Raw genomic sequence first — 20,033 nt, forward strand, 5'->3', positions numbered from 1 at the left:
GATGGCCATTAGGATGATTTTGCTTTTCTCCAAGACATGTGGCGGCAAAAGCTATTGGGCGAGGCCCATTTCTTTTCTTTTTTTTCTTAACAATTAAGCTTGTATGTTGGGCAGATGTGTAACTTGTATGTTGGGCCATGAGTTACGAAATTAAAATAAAAATAACTGAATTATTATATTAATTTAACTAAATAAATAGTACATTTTCCGGTGTATCAACAGCCGAAATTGCCTACTAAATACGTAGAAAATGGGTCCGGACTATTACAAGAGTTGAATGTACCAACTACCAACCTAAAATGTCAAATGCTAAAATGTGCTCTAAGAATATATGATGAGCAATTTAATATAAATTTTTTTTTTCAAAATGTATTTTTCTTTACAAAAATCAAAATATTATATTTTTTAATACAATAATTTTATTTTTGGGTTCCTTAAATGTATTCTTAAGACACATATTAACAAGATCCACAAAAATGTGAGAGTTGAACGTAACCAACTACCAACAACAAAAATGTGAGAGTTATTATAATGTTGAGGCCTTGAGGGAATGAGAGTGCATGATAAAATCTTGTGGAGATGCCATTAAAAAAGAATCTTGTGGAAATAATTCGGTCCAACAATTTAAATATGTGTCGTCCCATATGTGACACATGTGAAGGTACTGAAGGTTAGAAGAAGCCATAAAGACTGTTTGCATGCACATAAAGTTTAGGTGAAACGCAAGTGTACTAAACTACTAATATAATTTAATATTATTGCCAAAATGTTATTTAATTGTTTAAAAGTAAAGCTGGTACATGAGTTGGGGTTTGAAATATAGATTTATTTTTAGATTTTACGGTTAAATGAGTTTTTGTCTCTGCATTTTATTTTTAGTTTTTATAAAAAAATTAATAAATTTTTGTCTTCAAATATTTTTCGTCACAATTTTTTGTTATATTTTTATTCAATTAATGTGTACTGAATGGATTTTGTAATCATAATTATAATATTACAATAATTTCTTCTGTAAAAATTTAGAATTTTTAAGAAACGATAAATCTATAAATTTTTAAGCGAAAAACTTAAAAGTTCATATTTAATTTACTACTTGTTAAAAAAAAAATTATATTAGAGGTTTCTATAATGAATTTAATTTATATACATGGTCAGTGTAAAATTATTTTACGCATGCGTCCAATGATATATCTACACATCAAGTATATTGGTGTTTAAAAATACATGATGTGTCACATTCGATAAATGACGGGGCAACACATCATTGAATGCATGTGTAAAAAACACTAACAGTTCATATAAATTAATACTCTTCTATAATATACCACACATTACCGCATATATTTTTAATTTTTTTTTAATGATATACATAAATTCCCTTAAAAGTAAGAACAAAAAGTAAGAACAAAAAGTCGTGATTGAAAATATTTGAGAGATACAACTTATTAAATTTTTGTATAGAAATTAAAACTAAAAGTTGAGATATTTATAGAATAAAAAACAATATACTACTCCCTCTGATCCTTAATATAAGAAGAAGTTCATTTTTTAGATACATTGAAATATTAATATATTTAGTCTATGAACCTCTTCGTATATTAACGACCGGAGTGAATATCATATAAGTGATAGATTTTTTGCGTCAAAGAAAAAAGCGTTAGATGATATTTGAATTTTTCAAATATTTAATCCGTTTTCTAATCCATAAACCAATGTCTAGGATAAAATGAAGACTTAAATGCAGTTTTACCCCCCCTGTTTTGAAAAATACGGAATTTTACCTCCCCTATTTTAAAATGCGGAATTTTACCCCCCCCTATTTTATAATTTGTTGGATTTTGCCCCCCCCACCAAAATTCTGTACAAAATCTGCTTTTGAGCCTTAAGTTCAAAGCTTCGCACAGAACTCAATTTGGATCAATAATTCACCAAACTGGTACCGAAACGACCGCAATCGAGTTAGTTTTCCACAGAATCAAACTCCACTAAATTTGGAGTTACAGAGAGAGATTAATTACTGTTTTAGTGAAGGTATGTTCAAATTAATTATCGTATGAAACTACTACTGGTATTTTCGTCATGCCTCTCACCCTGTAGCACATTTTTGAATACTATTTACATGTATGGAAAGCTAACGAAATTACCTTTGTTGGCATTTCAATTTCGTTGAATTTGGAGTTACGATGCGTTCGGTAGACGATGTTGAATTTGAAGGTTACATGTAGATTTCTGCAGAATTAGTAATTGAACAGACCTTCACTAAAACAGTAATTAATCTCTCTCTATAACTCCAAATTTAGTGGGGTTTGATTCTGTGGAAAGCTAACTCGATTACGGTCGTTTCGGTATTAGTTTTGTGAATTGTTGATCGAAATTAAGTTCTGTGAGAAACTTTGAACTTGAGGCTCAGAAGCAGAATTTTGGTGGGGGGCAAAATCCAACAAATTATAAAATAGGGGGGGTAAAATTCCGCATTTTAAAATAGGGGGGTAAAATTCCGCATTTTTCAAAACAGGAGGGGTAAAACTGCATTTAAGCCTAAAATGAAATACTATGGGATGGGATAAGAGGTTGTTGGACAATGGCAGACTGAATTGCATTGTCATGTCTTTACATTGGTAGAAAATATTCTTTTACTTTATTCCTCAAATTTCCTTAAATGGTTTTAATCAGTTTTGATTGTTATTCCTTTTAATAAATTATTCCTTTTAATGCTCTTGATTAGCTATAAACTAGATTGCACAACCTCCACTTTATTAGCAATTTTTTTTAACTATCAAATTTTTAATTATCAGCTAATAATAATAAGGAGTTGTTGACAGGAAAAGCAGAAAACGCTTTCTGCTTGTTTGGCTATTAAAAGGACCGTCATAGTCTTGTGAAAACAGATAGAAAAACATCTCTTGATTTTCACTCATTTTTCCTTGTTTTCTACTACTAAAATTTTGGTCAATTGTTTTGTGATTTTCATAGCCTAAGGCCACAAGTGCACGTGTTCATAGGCTCATTGTGTTAACCTTGGGGGCCAGTCGGCAATATAGATTGCATCAAGGTCTAGCCGAATTTTGCTTTCAAGACAATAATTTTTTCACGGCACAACAAATCTTTAATCAGTGTCATCCTTTTCTGTTTTGTACTACTGATCTTCTAAAATTTTCCAACATAGGTCACATTTTATTATTTCATGTATATAAATTCATTAAATTGTACATGAGATGGTTTATTTTCGTAAAGGGTTGAGAGAAAGTACTCATCCTAAAACAAAACTCACCTCTAGGGAAGCGTGCTATGGAAGAATCTATGTGCAAAAAATGGCACTCATCCGTCCTAAAATAAATGATCTATATTTGACTTTATTTATTATTCATATGAATTTCTTTGACTGTATTTTTCTACTAATATGTATATGCAAATATTAGCATATGAGATGTTTGATTTGTCTCGATGAATATTTTCAAAATATATAATTTTTATAATTTTTAATAATAGATAATTTAAAATATTAATGATTAAAATTGTGCATTAACAAACGTGAAAGTGGTCAACTAAGTCATTTATCTTGTGGAGATAGTTTGGTTCAACAATTCATCAAATGTGAAGGTTTTGAAGGTTAGAAGATGCCATAAAGATAGTTTGGTGAGATAACTTTTTTTTAACAAGCCAAAATGATATATATATATATATATATATATATATATATATATATATATATATATATTGAAAAACAGTCTCCCTAGTACAAGGTGTACCGAGAACGACTAAAAATATTTACAAAGAGTCACGAAAAGAATCATACAAGGTCCAAACAAAGGAAAGGATCATACCACCAACTATGGTAGCTGAAGACTAAAGTCACACTCGTCGTCTTCAACCACCTATAGAAAAACAGCTTGATCTTATCCAACAATTGATGAGAAGTACTTGTTGAGCCGCTGAATAATCTATGACTTATTTTCGTCCATATAACCCAAACACAAGCAAGTCAAATAAGCTGCATAAAAGATCGTCGTGCACGAGAACCGCCTGCTGAAGAAGTGAACTGGACAAAATGATCGCCCAAAGTAGGGTAAATCCACCATAGGAACGTCAATCCATGATCGAAGTCATAGTAGTAGATGATAAGATGCCTTGTTGAGATAACTTTTAAGTGCTGCAGGAGAGGAACAAGTGATGAGCCGATTCCACCTCTTCACACCCAGAAACACAAGAGATAGTTGTAGATGATAAGATGCGTTGTTGAGATAACTTTTAAGTATAAAGTATATAATATTATGAAACACAAGTGTAATAATATTAGTATTTAATAAGTATAGTATATCAAATTTTATTTTTTGTTATTTAAAAATTTTCTTTGAACTAAGGTGGAGGGAGTTGTTCAATTGGTTTGAGTTAAGATTAAAAGTAAAAAGAGTTAATGAGTCAAGATCGAAGGTTTAACTTTTAGTCCTCTAAATTTTCAGTTTTTAATTTTAGTCCATACTTTTTTTTTTACAAAATTTCACGTATCATATTCTAAATGGTTTTTTTAAACATATAACACTTTAAAGTATAACTAGAACTTTCGACCCGTGCATACACGGGTCCGATTAAAAAGTATATGAAAAATTGGAGTAATATTAACCATAAATTTGGATAAATTTTCATACAACGGAAATTATGATATATTACGAAATACTTCCTTATAAACTACAATAAAAATTTTATTTGCATCTTTACTGTATTTGTCGATAATCAAAATCTTTAATCATTCTCTTGAAGTAACTCTTGAAGATGAAACATACAACTGACCATGTGAAAACACCGGCAACGAAAGATATATCTTAACATGTTTAACAGATTAAAAGTTCACATTGTGATCTTAAATTGAATTATGATTTTTTTGGCATAAAAGAATAGTGACAACGAAGAAAAAAAAAGAGACATTTTTTGTAAATTTTTTTTAAAAAAATTGAGTAAATATTTTTTTGTAATCAGACGTGTAAAAATTATATACACATTTCGTCATATCCCAAACTATTTTTATAATTGGTTTACGGTTAGCTTATGTTAGCAAGCTTATAATATAAGAGATAAGGGATGTTGTCTTTCAAATTTATTGAAAAACCGGATTAACATATTAGAATTTCTAACTTTTATCACGATTGAAACACATACTTTAGTGGTTGAAAAACTTTATTGTAAGCAAATGCAGATTCGATTTTTATTATAGACAAAATTGTATTTTTTTAAAATATAAAGCCACAATAAAAAGATAGGGAAAATGAGAGGGAAAAAATTAGGTTTAGGGTTAACTTATGTTAGCAAGCTTATAATATATAAGAGATATAACTCAAATCCAAACTTATAACGTATCTTATTTAAATTAATTTAGAAAGAATATTTCAAAAATCCAATGGAAAATTAATTAATGTAAAACAAAAAAAAAATTTGTATAAAAAGAAATTGAATGTGTATTACATAAAAAAATTGGAGTTGTATAAAAAAAAGGGGTTGATTTCTATTTAAACAAAATTAAGCATTGATTTCATATTTATTACATGTGGATTACCAAATTCTATCAGATTGATTCATGTATTCTAGTGGCAAATTCACCAAGTAAATCTTAAATGTCATGTGTTCGATTCTTGTTGAGGTATTTTTTAACAATTTATTTGAATTAAATTAGGGTTAAAATGAGAGAGAAAATAAGCGGGAAAAAGATTAGGTTTAAGTTAGCGTATCAGAATAAGCTTAGAATATAAGAGATATGATGATTTGCTATAGATTTCTATTTATCGGTTTTTAATTGTTTAAACTGTACAATGAAAATTGATGGTGCTTAATTGTCGTATGAAATGTTTCCTATGAAAATTGATTGTGCTTAACACTTTGTGATCATAACTTTAATCACAACTGGTGTACCTGCCATAGTGGTTGAAGTGTTGTATTGTAATGAAGAGTTGTGGGTTCTAATCATAGTCAAGACAAAATTGTATTTTTTTAATAAAAACTACGATATAAAAGTGGAGGAAAAACAAATTAAGTTTAGAGTTTGCTTGTATATACAAGCTTATAATACAAGAGATTACTTTAATTATTTAATTTAACAATAGAAGAGATCCAAATCCGAAAAATAGTACTCCGCTTCCGCTAAAACAAAACTCACCTATAGGGAAGCTTGCTACGGAAGAATCTATGTATAAAATGGTGCTACAATGTGAAAGGAAAAAATTTGAGGTGAGAATATTCCTTTTTACAAAAGATAAGTGAGAGTTAATTTGTACCAACTACCTACAAAAAAAAAGTTAGAGCTATTAATAATGTTGAGGAAATGGGATGGTAGTACATGATAGAATCTCGTGACAATTCAACATATTTGAAGGTATTGAAGGTTAGAAGATGCCATAAAGATTCGGTTTTTGCTCATAAAGTTTTCGGGAGATAACTTTTAAGTATAAAGTATATAATATTATGAAACACAAGTGTACTAATATTATTATTTAATAAGTTAAATATTTAAATATATCAAATTTTATTTCTTGTTATTTAAAATTTTCTTTCGAATTAAGGTAGAGTGAGTATGTCAATTGAGTTAAGATTAAAAGTAAAAAGAGTTAATGAAGAAAGATCGAAGGTTTAACTTCTAGTCCTCTAAATTTTCAGTTTTTAATTTTAGTCCATACATTTTTTTTACAAAATTTCACGTATCATATTCTAAATGATTTTTTTAAACATATAATACTTTAAAGTATAATTACTTTAATTATTTAACTATTTGATCTTTAATTTAACATTTTAATCTTTAATTTGAAGTCAGTCCATACACTTTTTTTACAAAATTTCACGTATCATATTCTAAATGATTTTTTTAAACATATGACACTTTAAAGTATAATTACTTTAATTAATTAACCATTTGATCTTAATTTAACAATTTAATCTTTAATTTGAAGTCATAGATAAATTAACAAAAAATTATAGATTTGACGGAGGGACCGGATTGAAGTTGTTTACCGAGAGATCAAATTGAAAAATATTTGACAAAGACATAAACTAATTTGAGATATTGAAAGGAAAAAAGAACTATTTGAGAGCAAATTACAAATACAAAGGTATAAACTAATTTGACATTAAAAAACATATTATTTAATTATTTTTAAAATACACCTTATTTAATTAATTTACTTATGTTTACTTTTTTTAATACTTTTTTAACTATGTATGCGGCCAAACTAGTACAGTAGTACTGATCCATCTAAGTACTACTTACAGATATTCTTCCTCCGTTAAGTTGAGAGAAGCGTGCTACATACAAATCTCAGTTACTACCTCTATAGGGAAGCGTGCTACCTAAGTATCCAAATATCCAATCCATGTATGAAAAAAGTTCCGTTTGAAGATCCATAAAAATAAAAGATGTTTTCTCTTTCGACTCTCGTGATTTTTTTATACTCCAGTATTACAATTTTGTCTTTGTAGAAAAATTTGGTTTCCAAAAACCAAATTTTTTATAGTCCAAATTCAGAGTAAATTTCGGTTTTTAGAAACCGAAATTTTTCTTCAAGCCAAAAAAATTAATTTATAGAAACCGAAATTTTTTGGAAGGAAAAAACTCGAAATTTAGAGGTATAAAAGAAACCCGGAAGATAAAACATGAAAATAAAAATCATTTATAATTTGAACTGTATTTTATCCGTTCAATCAGAAATGGATTACGGAACTAACTACATAGGGAAATGGAATCGTGCTACGAAAGAATAAACCAACACTTTCTAATTCTAAAAAACAAAAAGATTCTCACAAAAATGAAAACACTCTCTCATGAAGTCAAGTCTTTTCCTTTCACTTCATTCACTCTCATTCTCATACACGCAAAAACCAAAACCATTAATTACTTTTTGAATTTTATTAATTAAAATACTATTTTTTTCTTCCATTTTCATTTCCTATATAAACTCTTATCTTCTACCTTCATTCTCACTAACTCACTCACTCACTTAAATATTCACTTTCCCTCTCTATTCCGTTACAGTTACCGTTACAGTTTGTTATGGCGGAGACACCGGTGATACTCCCGGCGTCGGTTGAGAATCTCATAGAACGAATTCGTGAGAAACAAAATCAACCACCGCTTCATCATTCTACGATACAACAACTTGCTTTGATCGGAGAACAACGAGCATTAGAACTTCTCAATGTAATCACCAAAACGACAATTCGAGCTAGTTTTGATGGTTTCATTGTGCATTTGATGAAGAATTTATCTCAGAACTCTGTTTCTCCTCCTCCTCCTCCGGCATCATCTTCAGAAGCATCTATGTCACCGTTGCCGTCACCACCACCACCTAAACCCTTTCCTTCTTTATCATTGTCAGAATCGTCACTGTCACCGTCACGATCACTGTCACCGTTAACGTTACATCCACCGCCGTACTGTGTTCTAACGGCATTAGGTGAATTGGAGTTTCGAAAGTCGTTTCTGCTTTTGAGCTATGCTGGAGAGTAAGAACTTCAAACTCTTCGTTTTTATTTTTTTATTTTTAAATTATGAAGTTTAAATATTTTTTTATTTTTAATTTGGTTCGGGTCAGTTCTGGGATCAAGTGGTTCCCGCCCCTGCAGTTGCGGGGATCGAATCGCGGTCCTCCCAACCAAGTTCAGCGCCAAATCGGTGTTTATGAAGTTTAAATATGCTTTTGGTTAATGTAGAAATTATTTTTTGCTTTTAATCCTGCAAAATATTTTTGTTTATGTTTTAAGTCCTTTGAAATATGAACTGTTCTGCTTTTGATACTTGTTGCATTGATTTAGTTCTGTAAGATAAGTTGATTTTTTAATTTTTGTGATAATAAGTTGATATTTTAATTGGTCCTATAATATTTATTCAGATTAAATAATATTAGGAATTTTTATTTTAGTATTTAAAAATTAAAATGAGATGTTTTAGTTCTCCCAAAATTACATATAATTTTATGAATAAATTTTGGAGGGACTAAAATAAAACATTAAAGATAAAAAATAAATAAATAATTAGTATATTTGCAGGACTAGAATAAAAAAAGAATTTACATGATTAAAACGGAAAAACTCTTGATACTTAGTTAGGGGGACTATTTGCATATTTAGACCTTATTATTTTTGAATTTTTGTAGTCTTTTCTTTAGGCGGTTTCAACTTTGTTTTGTTTAAATTTGTGGCTTTTTTGGGTGTTCTTACAGGGAGAATATTGAAAATGATGTCCGTGCTGAATATGTTGAAAGTCTGAAGGATTTACCGATGCGAGATTTTGAGAATGAAATATGGGAAACTGTAGGGATGCGTCGTGGTGTTCAACGCAAGGATCGTCAATTGGTAAAACATTATCTTATGATCACTGATTTGTTTATTGTTGTTTTGTTATGTATGATGATGATAATGATGGTTAACAGTTATGCCGGTTTGATATTTTGGCTTATTAATACTAGTAGTTCCAAATAGTAAAGTTAAGTTGATCAGGCATTTCCAAATTTAGTGTCATTGATTGATTGTTACAAATATTAGAAGTTTTTTAGACTAGATTTACAAATCTGAGGTTAAGATTGTCCGAGACAAGCAAATATGGTAGCTCGTACTCTAGCTAAGTCGGCCATTTCTAGTGCTAGTCGTCAATTTTTTTTATTTTGTTCCCTGTATCCATCGGCATCGCTATTTAACTATGTTGTGCTGAGTAATATTAACTTTGGTTTCTTTCTGCAGTATCTTGATTGGGATTCTGGCAGGACACATATATACCAGTGCTATGTTTCTCGAAATGGGAGCTTAAGGTTCAAGGTCTGTATGTCTTTCTCCTACTTTTAATTTGTGTACCGTGAAGTTTTTGTCTTTGTGATTGTAACTGTTTCGCTATTCAATTGGCTTTGATGAATTTGTATTATTGTCCTGTCCTTAGTCAATAGACTTTATTCAGATTTTTATATGGTTGATATTTTAATTTCTTATTCAAGTGTCTCTTTCTATGCCAAATGTGGTTTATTTTATTATTCAGGGCCCTATTTTGCAAAACACACGGACACACCTGCAGAAGTCACTAGGTGATGACAATGTTTTGCTTGTGAAATTCTGTGATGTTGGAAAGACAAGTCCTCAAGAGGCTGCTAAGCTCTATGGGAAGTTTGGAAAAGAAGGGATTCGTGTTGGTCATCGTTTGTATCGTTTTTTTGGTAATCCTGTTACTTTCTAGTTTTAATTTGTTTTAGACCATTTTTTAGGGTTTCTGTGATCTTGAATCCGGGTAATTTTATATTCGATTAAGATGCAAATAGTTTGGGACATTTGGATTTTGATTTAGTATGTGCAACATGTGAACTAGGCTGCAAGTTCACGACCCGTCTAATCTAGTATTGGATCTGTTTTCCAATGTTTTGTGAATCTAGTACTTTCTCAAGTTAATTTCTATGACATAGTGAATATGCATGGCTTCCCTACTCTCAACCTTGCGTTGCTTTTGGGTTATTTCAATCATTTGCTGCAAAAAGCATTCTTAAATCGTCATATTGTCATTTTCTTGTTTCTGATGCTGTCTCTGGAGTTGTTTAAGAAACCAGTGACTTATATATGTATTTTTAAATTTTCTATTGATTGAACAGTTTTCAAAGATGGTGGAAAGGAAGAGAAGAAGAAGGAGGATCAAACAACTTCTTCGGCCAAATGCTATACTTCTTCTGTCAAATGCTATTTTGTTAGGACAGAATCACATTGTTCTGTCGATCAGATGGAAGATTACATTTTGTCAAATAGGACAATGTTTGAATCTAGATTGTTATTTATGCATGCACACCTGTTACCCAGTATTGACAAGTATATGGCTAGGTGTGATATTTATGTTCATACTATCTCTTAAAGTTTCTTTTTGTTTTCCTTCATCCACTTTCTCAAAATAGATTTGATCCCATGTACTAACCTCATAGTTAATCAGGTTCTCTCTAATTCTGTCGAAGACCTATAAGCTTAATATTGACTTGACAACCGTGACTGTCCAAGAGATACAAGATGAATATTGCCGGGTATAGTCACCTTAAAAGGTTCTATAATTTATGGCGATGCTTGCAGCAAAATATTTTGTTGTGTAATAATTTCTTTTTACTGGTTTAGGATGGAAATGGCAACAAAATTGATAATGAATCTATTCTCACTGATGGAACTGGGTTTATCTCAGAAGACTTGGCGGTGCTCTGCCCTCACAATGTTTACAAAGGAACGAACATGAAGGATACACATGTTAAGGTTTGTTTTCTTTCAAAATTTTTTTTTATCTTTTTTCCCCCAACTAACTCTGTTTATCAGTTAATGGTAATGTGTTAAAAATTCACTGAAAGAAAAATTGTATTATGAATTCACCATTAGTTTTCTCTTCATTGCATCATTGACTATTTAGCTTCATTTGATCATAAATATACTTGGCTTCCCTTTACTTTTTGTGACTAAAAACGTTTTCTTGATTCTCATGTTGATACTACTCTTTTGCAAGGAAAGGATAAAGCATGAGTTATTCCTGTTAGTTTAGTTGCTTTCTATGCCGTCTTTGTTTTCCTAATGACTTTACTGTTATTTTGCTCCTGCTTTTATTCTTATATTTCTCTCAATCAGTTAATTTTCAAATCGCATGTACTCCGATATATATTTCAATGAATTTTATGATCTAAATCCTTTTTTATTGATTCTGCATTATATGACTCCCCTCAGGAAATTTCCAATCTGGTTGAGCTTCAGGATATGAGTAGGGCTGTGGGAGAAACAGCACTGAGCACACATCAGCCAGTAGATGCTTTGATTTTTCTTATACCAGTTTCATATTTCAATGACATGTTTTATTTTATATGCATGCATTTCCAATATGTCCGGTCATGATTATAATATAACTTATCCTCTTTCTTCCCTATTAAGCCACTGCTGATTCAGTGCCGTCTCTTTCACAAGGGTAGTGCAATCAAGGGTACTCTTTTGGTCAACAGAAAGGTATTATTTTTACAGATTCTATTGGTCATGGAAATCGATATACTTGAGTTTATTTTTATTTTTTCAAGTACATTTCGGAAGACCTATAGTTTATTTTTAAGTTTATCTAACATTCAGCACGATACTGCACATTGGTCTAATAGCTGTTTGGTAGAATTTTCTTTTAATTTTGGGAGTTACCTTGGTATCACGATTCACATAGAATGCTTACAACTTTTATCCATTTCAATAGTTTATAATTTGTAAAGTTAGTCATTTTATTAATAAGCTTTTTCGAGTTGTTTCTATTTTATTCACTTCATATTTAGCTATGCTGCTATTGACTATGACATTGTATCTTTTTAGCTATGCTGTTATTGACTATGACATTGAATCTTTCAATTTTGAAGCTTCCTCCAAAGACCATACAGGCTCGTCCTTCAATGATTAAAGTTCGCGAAGACTTGAACCTTTTAAATGGCCTTTCAAATGGCCTTTCAATTGTTCCAAGCATAAATTCGTTGGAAGTAGTAACTACAAGGTATTTCACCTTTTCAATTTCACCGGGTTGATATCATTCACTCTTTCTGCTAGGGTGTTTGTTGGACTTGTTGATGGGATGTATCGATCATACTTGTTGACATGCTGGATTTTATTTATGCCTATTGTTGAATATTTTTTTTTTGACTAAACCTATTGTTGAATATTGAAAGGTGGAGGCATAACTTTGTTTGTTTGTTTGTTTATATTTACATAACACATCATAATATGTATACGGGCCTATTATTTTATTTTCATAATCATACTAACACAACAAATCTGTGTTCCAAAAATGATATGCCATCACGAATAAATTGCAATGGATCGCATTAGGTTTGCACTAACAGCAGCATACCATTGGGTAGACATGCATAGGTTTGTGGGGTTGGTTTGCTACATTGGTTTGATACTGATATGCTGATTCTAAGTTGCCCAACCAACTTTCTTAATGCTAAAAGTTGTTTCGAGTTATAGACTAACCGTCGGTATTCATTAGTGCAAACTGTTATTTTTTCTTTTTTGTATTGTTTGAAAAACAAACTGATCTGAAGCCTCCAATGTTTCAGCCAAAAACCAAATAGATCATATTTATCTAAATATTTGATCGCACTTCTGAGTTATGGAGGAGTTCCAAATGAATTCTTCATGGATGTACTTAAGAGAAATTTAGAAGATGCAGACCATGTCTATACCAAAAAGCGTACTGCCCTCAGAGGTAGTTTTCTTACATCTAATTAGCAAATACTATTATGTCCATTGATCATTTTAAGATACACTGTTGGTTATTGAGACATGAATTTCATTGTTCTACTGCCTTAAATACGTCGGAATCCCCCTTAACAGTGGTTTTCAATTGTTGATGCACTTACAGTTTCTGTCAACCATGGTGAGATGGATGAATACAATGCTGCAGCAATGATTTTATGTGGGATCCCTCTTGATGAACCGTTTCTACAATATCACCTGAATATACTTGTAAAGGCGGAAAAGAACAGGCTTGGAGAAGGGAAACTATACTTAGAAGATTGTTTCTACATGATGGGGACTGTTGATCCCACTCGTACCCTTAAACCCAATCAAGTCTGCATTATTCAGTAAGCACAAATATTACATCTGTCCCGATTCCATTATTCTCCCGCTCCTTTCCTCATTCCCTCCACATACTATTGCTATTGCTTGTGTAACACTTTTGTTGTTCCTCCTCTCGTACACTTTCATGCCTTTTTCAGCAGGCCGATTTCCCTTCCATTGCCTTTATATTCTTGTTTGATAGTGGGTCTATATATTGATAAGCAAATTAAAAAAAAAAAGAATCCTATGACCATATTATACCATGTACTAGTTAGTTATTATTATGAAATGATGTTTGGAATTTAAATTATCTGGTCTGTGTTAACTGGTTTTATTTTTTTGTAGTGAAAATGGCCAAATTACTGGGGATGTGCTGGTTTATCGAAATCCAGGTTTACATTTTGGGGACATTCACATAATGCAGGCCAGATATGTGGAGGGGTTAGAATCTTATGTTGGACATGGAAAATATGCAATTTTTTTCCCTTGTGTCGGTTCTCGTTCCGTTGCAGATGAGATAGCTGGAGGTGATTTTGACGGTGACATGTACTGGATTTCAAAAAATGCTCAGGTTACAATTTAAATTTCAGTTTTAAACCTTTCTTTGCGTTTTTACTAGATCTATTCATATTGAAGAAATTGTGCTTTTTTGTGTTTTACTAGAAATTGTGCAGTGGGGAAAAGGACAAATTGACTGTATCTTTATCCACCTATCTTCACAAAACTGTTGCTCAGTTATATTTGTTGTCTGATGTTTGCTTAGGAAACACTTAATGCTTGAATTAGTAGTTAAAAGTTCTTTTATATTAACAATTTATATTTTGAAATGTTTCAGTTGTTGCAACATTTTAGACAGAGCGACCCTTGGATCGAAAGTCCACCAAATTCTGTCAGATTGAGTTCTAGTGTTATAAAGCCATATGAACTTTCACATGAGCAACTTGAGGAAGAACTTTTTAAGCTATATCTGGAAACTCGGTTCCAACCAAGGTGGGTGAAGTAAATGTCTTCGATTAGATATATTAAATATTTCCTCTGCTTGTAGCCTGAAAACCTTATTATAATGTTACAGTAATTGTGCGACTCTAATATAGTGTGTATATAGATAGTATTAAGGTTTGCATTTTGGTTTCCTGAATAGTTTGCAAGGACATAGTTAGGGCCTGTATATTATGTTGTTTATACTAGATATCCCGTTTCTTCTGCTTGTACCCTGAAAACCTTATAATGCATCATAGCATGTAGATGGTTGTTAACCATATATGTGATCATCAGCATAGACATTTGGTCTTTGAAGTGCCATTTAAATGTAGCGTTTTTACCATATATATATATAAATTGTCATAGATGCTAGTCAAGTAGGTAGTAAGAGTTTTCATAGTTTTAATTTTATGACCCTTAACAGAAGAATTTTCTCCTCTTTTCAGTAGCACAATAGGTGCTGCAGCTGATAGTTGGATGGCACTCATGGACCGCCTTTTGATATTTAGAAATGACGTAACAAAAGAAGAGGAGGTGCAGCAAGTTAAAAGTAATATCCTTAAATTGATTGATTTATACTATGAGGCATTAGATGCTCCGAAGAAAGGTGGAGGAAAGGTTGGTTCTATATTTTACATTACATTATTATTACATTTACATTTACACCAATCTGCAATTATGAGTACCACTTTGCCTAACATGAACTTTCAACTGCAGATCCAAGTTCCAAAGGATTTGATTGTAGAAATGTACCCGCACTACATGAAAAGGGACAATTCTTTCACTTCAACCTCTATCTTAGGTTCAATATTCGACGAGGTTTGCAGATGGCAAATAACTGATGTGTCTGGGATTGGTGAGTACTCCAATATTACACCCATGCTATGCTAATTATCAATTCACCTTCATCGGCTAACACTTTAAGGGTTTTAACATTTTCTTCTTATCTATGTGCCATCAGAAATTAGAAAACTACCGTGCTTTGATGTTGAAATACCGGACGACTATAAGCATAAGTGGAGCAGTCTTTATATTCAGTATAGGCAAGATATGAGTACTGCCTTAAATGGTAAGCGTCCTAATTCCAATGAAGAGGCAAATGAAGTCATTAAGCTGTATAAGAAGGTAAGTATTTTTCAGTTTTTCTTTCCCTAGAAGTTCCCATTTTTCTGAGGTGCTGATTGGTGTCTCGTTTTCAGATATTTAATGATGCTATTAACATAGTGGATGGTTCCAAGAGTATCACTGATATTTATAACGAGGCTTTGGCTGTGTATCACGTTATTTATGACTATGCCATGGTTAAAAAGGATGTTGCAAGATGTGGCTTTGCATGGAAGGTTGCTGGCTCAGTTCTTGTTAGGTATTATGCAGAAAAACAGTATCAGAAGACTTTGATATGTAGTCCTGCTGTATTGCGTGAGATATTTGGTTCTTGAAACGCATCAACTTGGTTCTATAATAATCAGGAGTGAAGTGAAAGACTTCCGTTTTCGTTTTTTTTTTTGGGCCCGTCATCTTATCTGAAGTTGGGAAGTAGGAAGGCATTTAGATCAACGGACATTAATGAACCATCACCGATAGACGTTGCACTTGCCACGGTAATTTCAAATCAAGGTCCGGGGCACTAGAAGTTGCTTACTCTCTTGTAGTAATAATGGGTGTCTCACTAGAAGCTGATGTCTGTTTCGGTCCCTGCTTCTTGGTGTTAGCTCCCTTACTGTTCGGTTCTGTTGTTGCTGTGCTTTGTGTGTGTTTATTCTCCCTGTTAGTGTTTGGTGTTTGTTGTGATTTTGTTTGTTTTTGTGGCCTTGCGTGTGCCTTAGCTGCTAGTGCAGCCTATGTATCCTGTTTCTTGCTTAGTACTTGTACTTTGCAAGAGTTATTTAATGAAATTTGCAGATTAATATATAGTTTTGTCATCATATCTACAAATAGTATGAGACACTAATCAATTTTTTGGTTGTTAAAATCTGTTAAATGTATCGAAGCGGTTCCTATTCACATGCATTGGTTTTGATTTCTAATTTTTTTTATCTATAAAAGGGATGTATTTTCAACTGAAAATATGGAAAGAATGAGGGTTGAAGTGTTTACGTCCAACAATTAGATGTCATCTCCGCATGAATTTTGGAAGTCCAAAAAATATTTGTTCCACTAATTCACCATCACCACCGTAAGTCTCAAAGTTTTATGCTTAAATTGTAAATTTGTAATATATTTGAACTCCCATGTTAAGATATCATTTTTTTTTAAACTTCGTATCCGGCCTAATCCGAGAGAATTAATGCCACCGCCCACTTGTCGGAGTCCATTTAAAGCCAGAATTTTTTGTTTTGTATGGATTAGCCCATCAAAATTGACACCAGAGAAAATCGAATTTAAGAGGAGTATAATTCAAGGACTCAAGTCAACATCACTAGGCCAACTCAAGTAGGTTAAAAAAGTCTTTTGCTCTAACTATGCAATTACAACTTTAGGCAAGATTTTGACTCGAGAGTATACATGTACATAAACTAAAAAATAAATAACACTTATTTTCATACAATTTTTTTTTAACATGTGTCAAGATATAACAAAAATAATATTATTTTCAATTTCAACAATTTCTTTTTCTTGTATCTTCTCGAGAATAGGGATCTTGTGGCATGGGCAGAGTTTGGAGTTGTATTGGTGTGACAGGAACAGAACAGGTAAGGAAAGCTTTTTATATTTTGTCTAAACATAATATGAAAAACCAAAACTTGAAAAAAGAGCATTTAAAATTATTTAAATAATTTTTTCTTACAAAAAATTTAGTGAAATTAATAAATCACTAGATTCTTAATATATATCTTTTTTTTCTTTTGACTTATATTTATTCAAATTATCAAAAAAGATTTATTCAAATTATCAAACAAAATTAGTTTTAGTAATATTAGAACGCTGTATTTTTTATGTAAAAAAAAAAAGAACGTTGTATTTTTTTACACCATATAATCTAGTTTAGGGATCAGTTCTAACGTCAAATGATTTTAGCGCCCTACAATTTCGGCGATTCAAAAAGGAGTATATCTCTCTCCCTTAGTGTCTTTCCACCCACTTCCCTCGTTCAGGAACAAACCCTTCGCCTAATTCTTGAGTCCCGACTTGATTTTTCCCACTAACAGAAGAAACTTGGCTCCCGATCACAGTTGTAAGAGATCGAATTATAGTCTTTCCTATCAAATTCAATGCCTACTAATTAATTGAATGTTAGTACTATATTTTAAATATGATTTTATTATATTGCTATATATATATATATATATATATATATATATATATATATATATATATATATATATATATATATATATATATATATATATATATATATATATATATATATATATATATATATATATATATATATATATATATATGGGATTTGCTAATGCACACCCACTATTTTGTATGAAGGTGTGCATTAGCAACATACACCTTAAGGTGTATTTAACTACTTTTTAGTTATCATTTGCTAACACACACCTTCTAAAAATTAAGTAGGTGTATTATAGCAAATGCCTATAGGAGTTGCTAACGTACACCCACTTATTTTTTAGAAGGTGTGCATTAGCAACATGCACCTTAGTGTGTATTTAACTACTTTTTAGTTATAACTTGCTAACACACACCTTAAAAATAAGCGGGTGTACGTTAGCAAAATCTATATATATATATGGGGTTTTCTAACTTAGACCCTAGTTAGGTCTAAGTTAGCAAGGTGCACCTTTTCAATTGAACCAAAATACCAATTCTTTTAATTTTAGAGCTATTGGGCATTTCTGTAATTTTACCAACCATATACACGCGCCCCCCATTCTTTTCCCAAAATACCCATTAATAGACGCGGATCCAGTGTCGCGCGCGTACCGAAGGACCATGGTTAAAGACCGTTGATTTCCATCAGACAGCCAAGATCTGATCTCATCAAGACTGTCTGATCAATCAGACAGCCCAGATCATCCTGATCAATCAGATTCCAGCGCCTGCGCCACACTGGATTACAACCTGGAGAGAGAAAAATTTGCTTTTTAAAAGTAGGACACGTGTCACACAATGGTTGGCTGGGCGTGATTTTTGTTCATTTAATACTTTGAACTCAATTATTTCGTTGTAAATTAATTTTTTATTTTTTTATTTTTATACCAAAATTCATAATTTTTTTTTGTCTACAAATAGAGACTTGGTTCGTTTGATTTGGACACCGAAAAAAAAACGCAATTTTTCACTCTCTTAATCTCATTTTTTGTCTACTAAATACGTTACTTGTGTGTTGTAATTTAACACGCACCACTCAACCAACTCACTGAAACCATTATACCAGGAAAATAGTAGATAATATTCTGGAACTTTTGGTGTATTTTATGAAATTTTTGGAGACCTGAAACTATTTTTAGTTAATTAAATGAGATAAAACGGTAATTAAAAACTAATGTTTGCTTCTGAAACCATTTTACTGGTAGAATGGTTGCACATAGTTGTATTCTGAAACCATTTTACTGGTAGAATGGTTTCAATGAGTAATTTTATTAATTGTGTTTGCTTCTGAAACCATTTATCTGGTACAATGGTTTCAGAGAGTTGTAATCTGAAACCATTTTGTTGGTAGAATGGTTTCAGTAAGTTGATTATTAGTCATTTGCTTCTGAAACCATTTAGCTTGTAGAATGGTTGCACATAGTTGTATTCTGAAATCATTTTACTGGTAGAATGGTTTCAGTGAGTAATTTATTAATTGTGTTTGCTTCTGAAACCATTTATCTGGTACAATGGTTTCAGAGAGTTGTAATCTGAAACCATTTTGCTGGTAGAATGGTTTCAGTAAGTTGATTATTAGTCATTTGCTTCTGAAACCATTTAGCTTGTAGAATGGTTGCACATAGTTGTATTCTGAAACCATTTTACTGGTAGAATGGTTTCAGTGAGTAATTTATTAATTGTTTTTGCGTCTGAAACCATTTATCTGGTACAATGGTTTCAGAGAGTTGTAATCTGAAACCATTTTGCTGGTAGAATGGTTTCAGTAAGTTGATTATTAGTTATTTGCTTCTGAAACCATTTAGCATGTAGAATGGTTTCAGAGATTTGTACTCTGAAACCATTTTTCTAGTAGAATGGTTTAAGTGAGTTGATGTAAGGTAGTGAAAAATGAGATTTAGGTAGTGAAAAATTGGGTTTTTTTTTCTGTGTCCAAATCAAACGAACCAAGTCTCTATTTGTAGACAAAAAAAAAAAAGAATTTTGGTATAAAAATAAAAAAATAAAAAATTAATTTACAATGAAATATTTGAGTTTAAAGTATTAAATGAAAAAAAATTAACGCAGCCAATCATATGCTGACACGTGGCCTTTCTTTTTTAAAAAGTTTCTCTCTCCGCGTGTGGGCTGCAGCCACGCGCGTCTGTCGGCGCGTGTGATGCACGCGCTTGGATTTTGTGCAATCACACGCTGCCACGTGTCCTGGG

The 20,033-nt window shown here is 31.6% G+C and overlaps 1 protein-coding gene across 1 annotated transcript; it reads left to right on the top strand.

The window, feature by feature from the left end:
* The first annotated feature begins 7,420 nt into the window (after positions 1-7,420).
* Positions 7,421-16,453, top strand: LOC123885122 (probable RNA-dependent RNA polymerase 5). The gene is made up of 18 exons (XM_045934377.1): positions 7,421-8,481; positions 9,198-9,330; positions 9,715-9,789; positions 10,004-10,178; positions 10,605-10,827; positions 10,934-11,021; positions 11,110-11,241; positions 11,701-11,775; positions 11,902-11,973; positions 12,363-12,493; positions 13,059-13,207; positions 13,364-13,586; positions 13,909-14,134; positions 14,399-14,553; positions 14,991-15,162; positions 15,262-15,400; positions 15,506-15,669; positions 15,744-16,453. The coding sequence occupies exons 1-18, from the start codon at positions 8,030-8,032 to the stop codon at positions 15,981-15,983; spliced, it is 3,024 nt and encodes a 1,007-aa protein (XP_045790333.1). The 5' UTR covers positions 7,421-8,029; the 3' UTR covers positions 15,984-16,453.
* Positions 16,454-20,033: the final 3,580 nt, after the last annotated feature.

Source organism: Trifolium pratense, linkage group LG5 (assembly GCF_020283565.1).
Source record: "Trifolium pratense cultivar HEN17-A07 linkage group LG5, ARS_RC_1.1, whole genome shotgun sequence".
Taxonomy (NCBI): domain Eukaryota; kingdom Viridiplantae; phylum Streptophyta; class Magnoliopsida; order Fabales; family Fabaceae; genus Trifolium; species Trifolium pratense.

Coding starts and splice junctions, on each gene's coding strand:
- LOC123885122 (XM_045934377.1), top strand. CDS start 8,030: ATGGCGGAGACACCGGTGATACTCCCGGCGTCGGTTGAGAATCTCATA. Junction 9,790..10,003: donor ATGGGAGCTTAAGGTTCAAG/GTCTGTATGTCT, acceptor TTTATTATTCAG/GGCCCTATTTTGCAAAACAC. Junction 10,179..10,604: donor TCGTTTGTATCGTTTTTTTG/GTAATCCTGTTA, acceptor TTGATTGAACAG/TTTTCAAAGATGGTGGAAAG.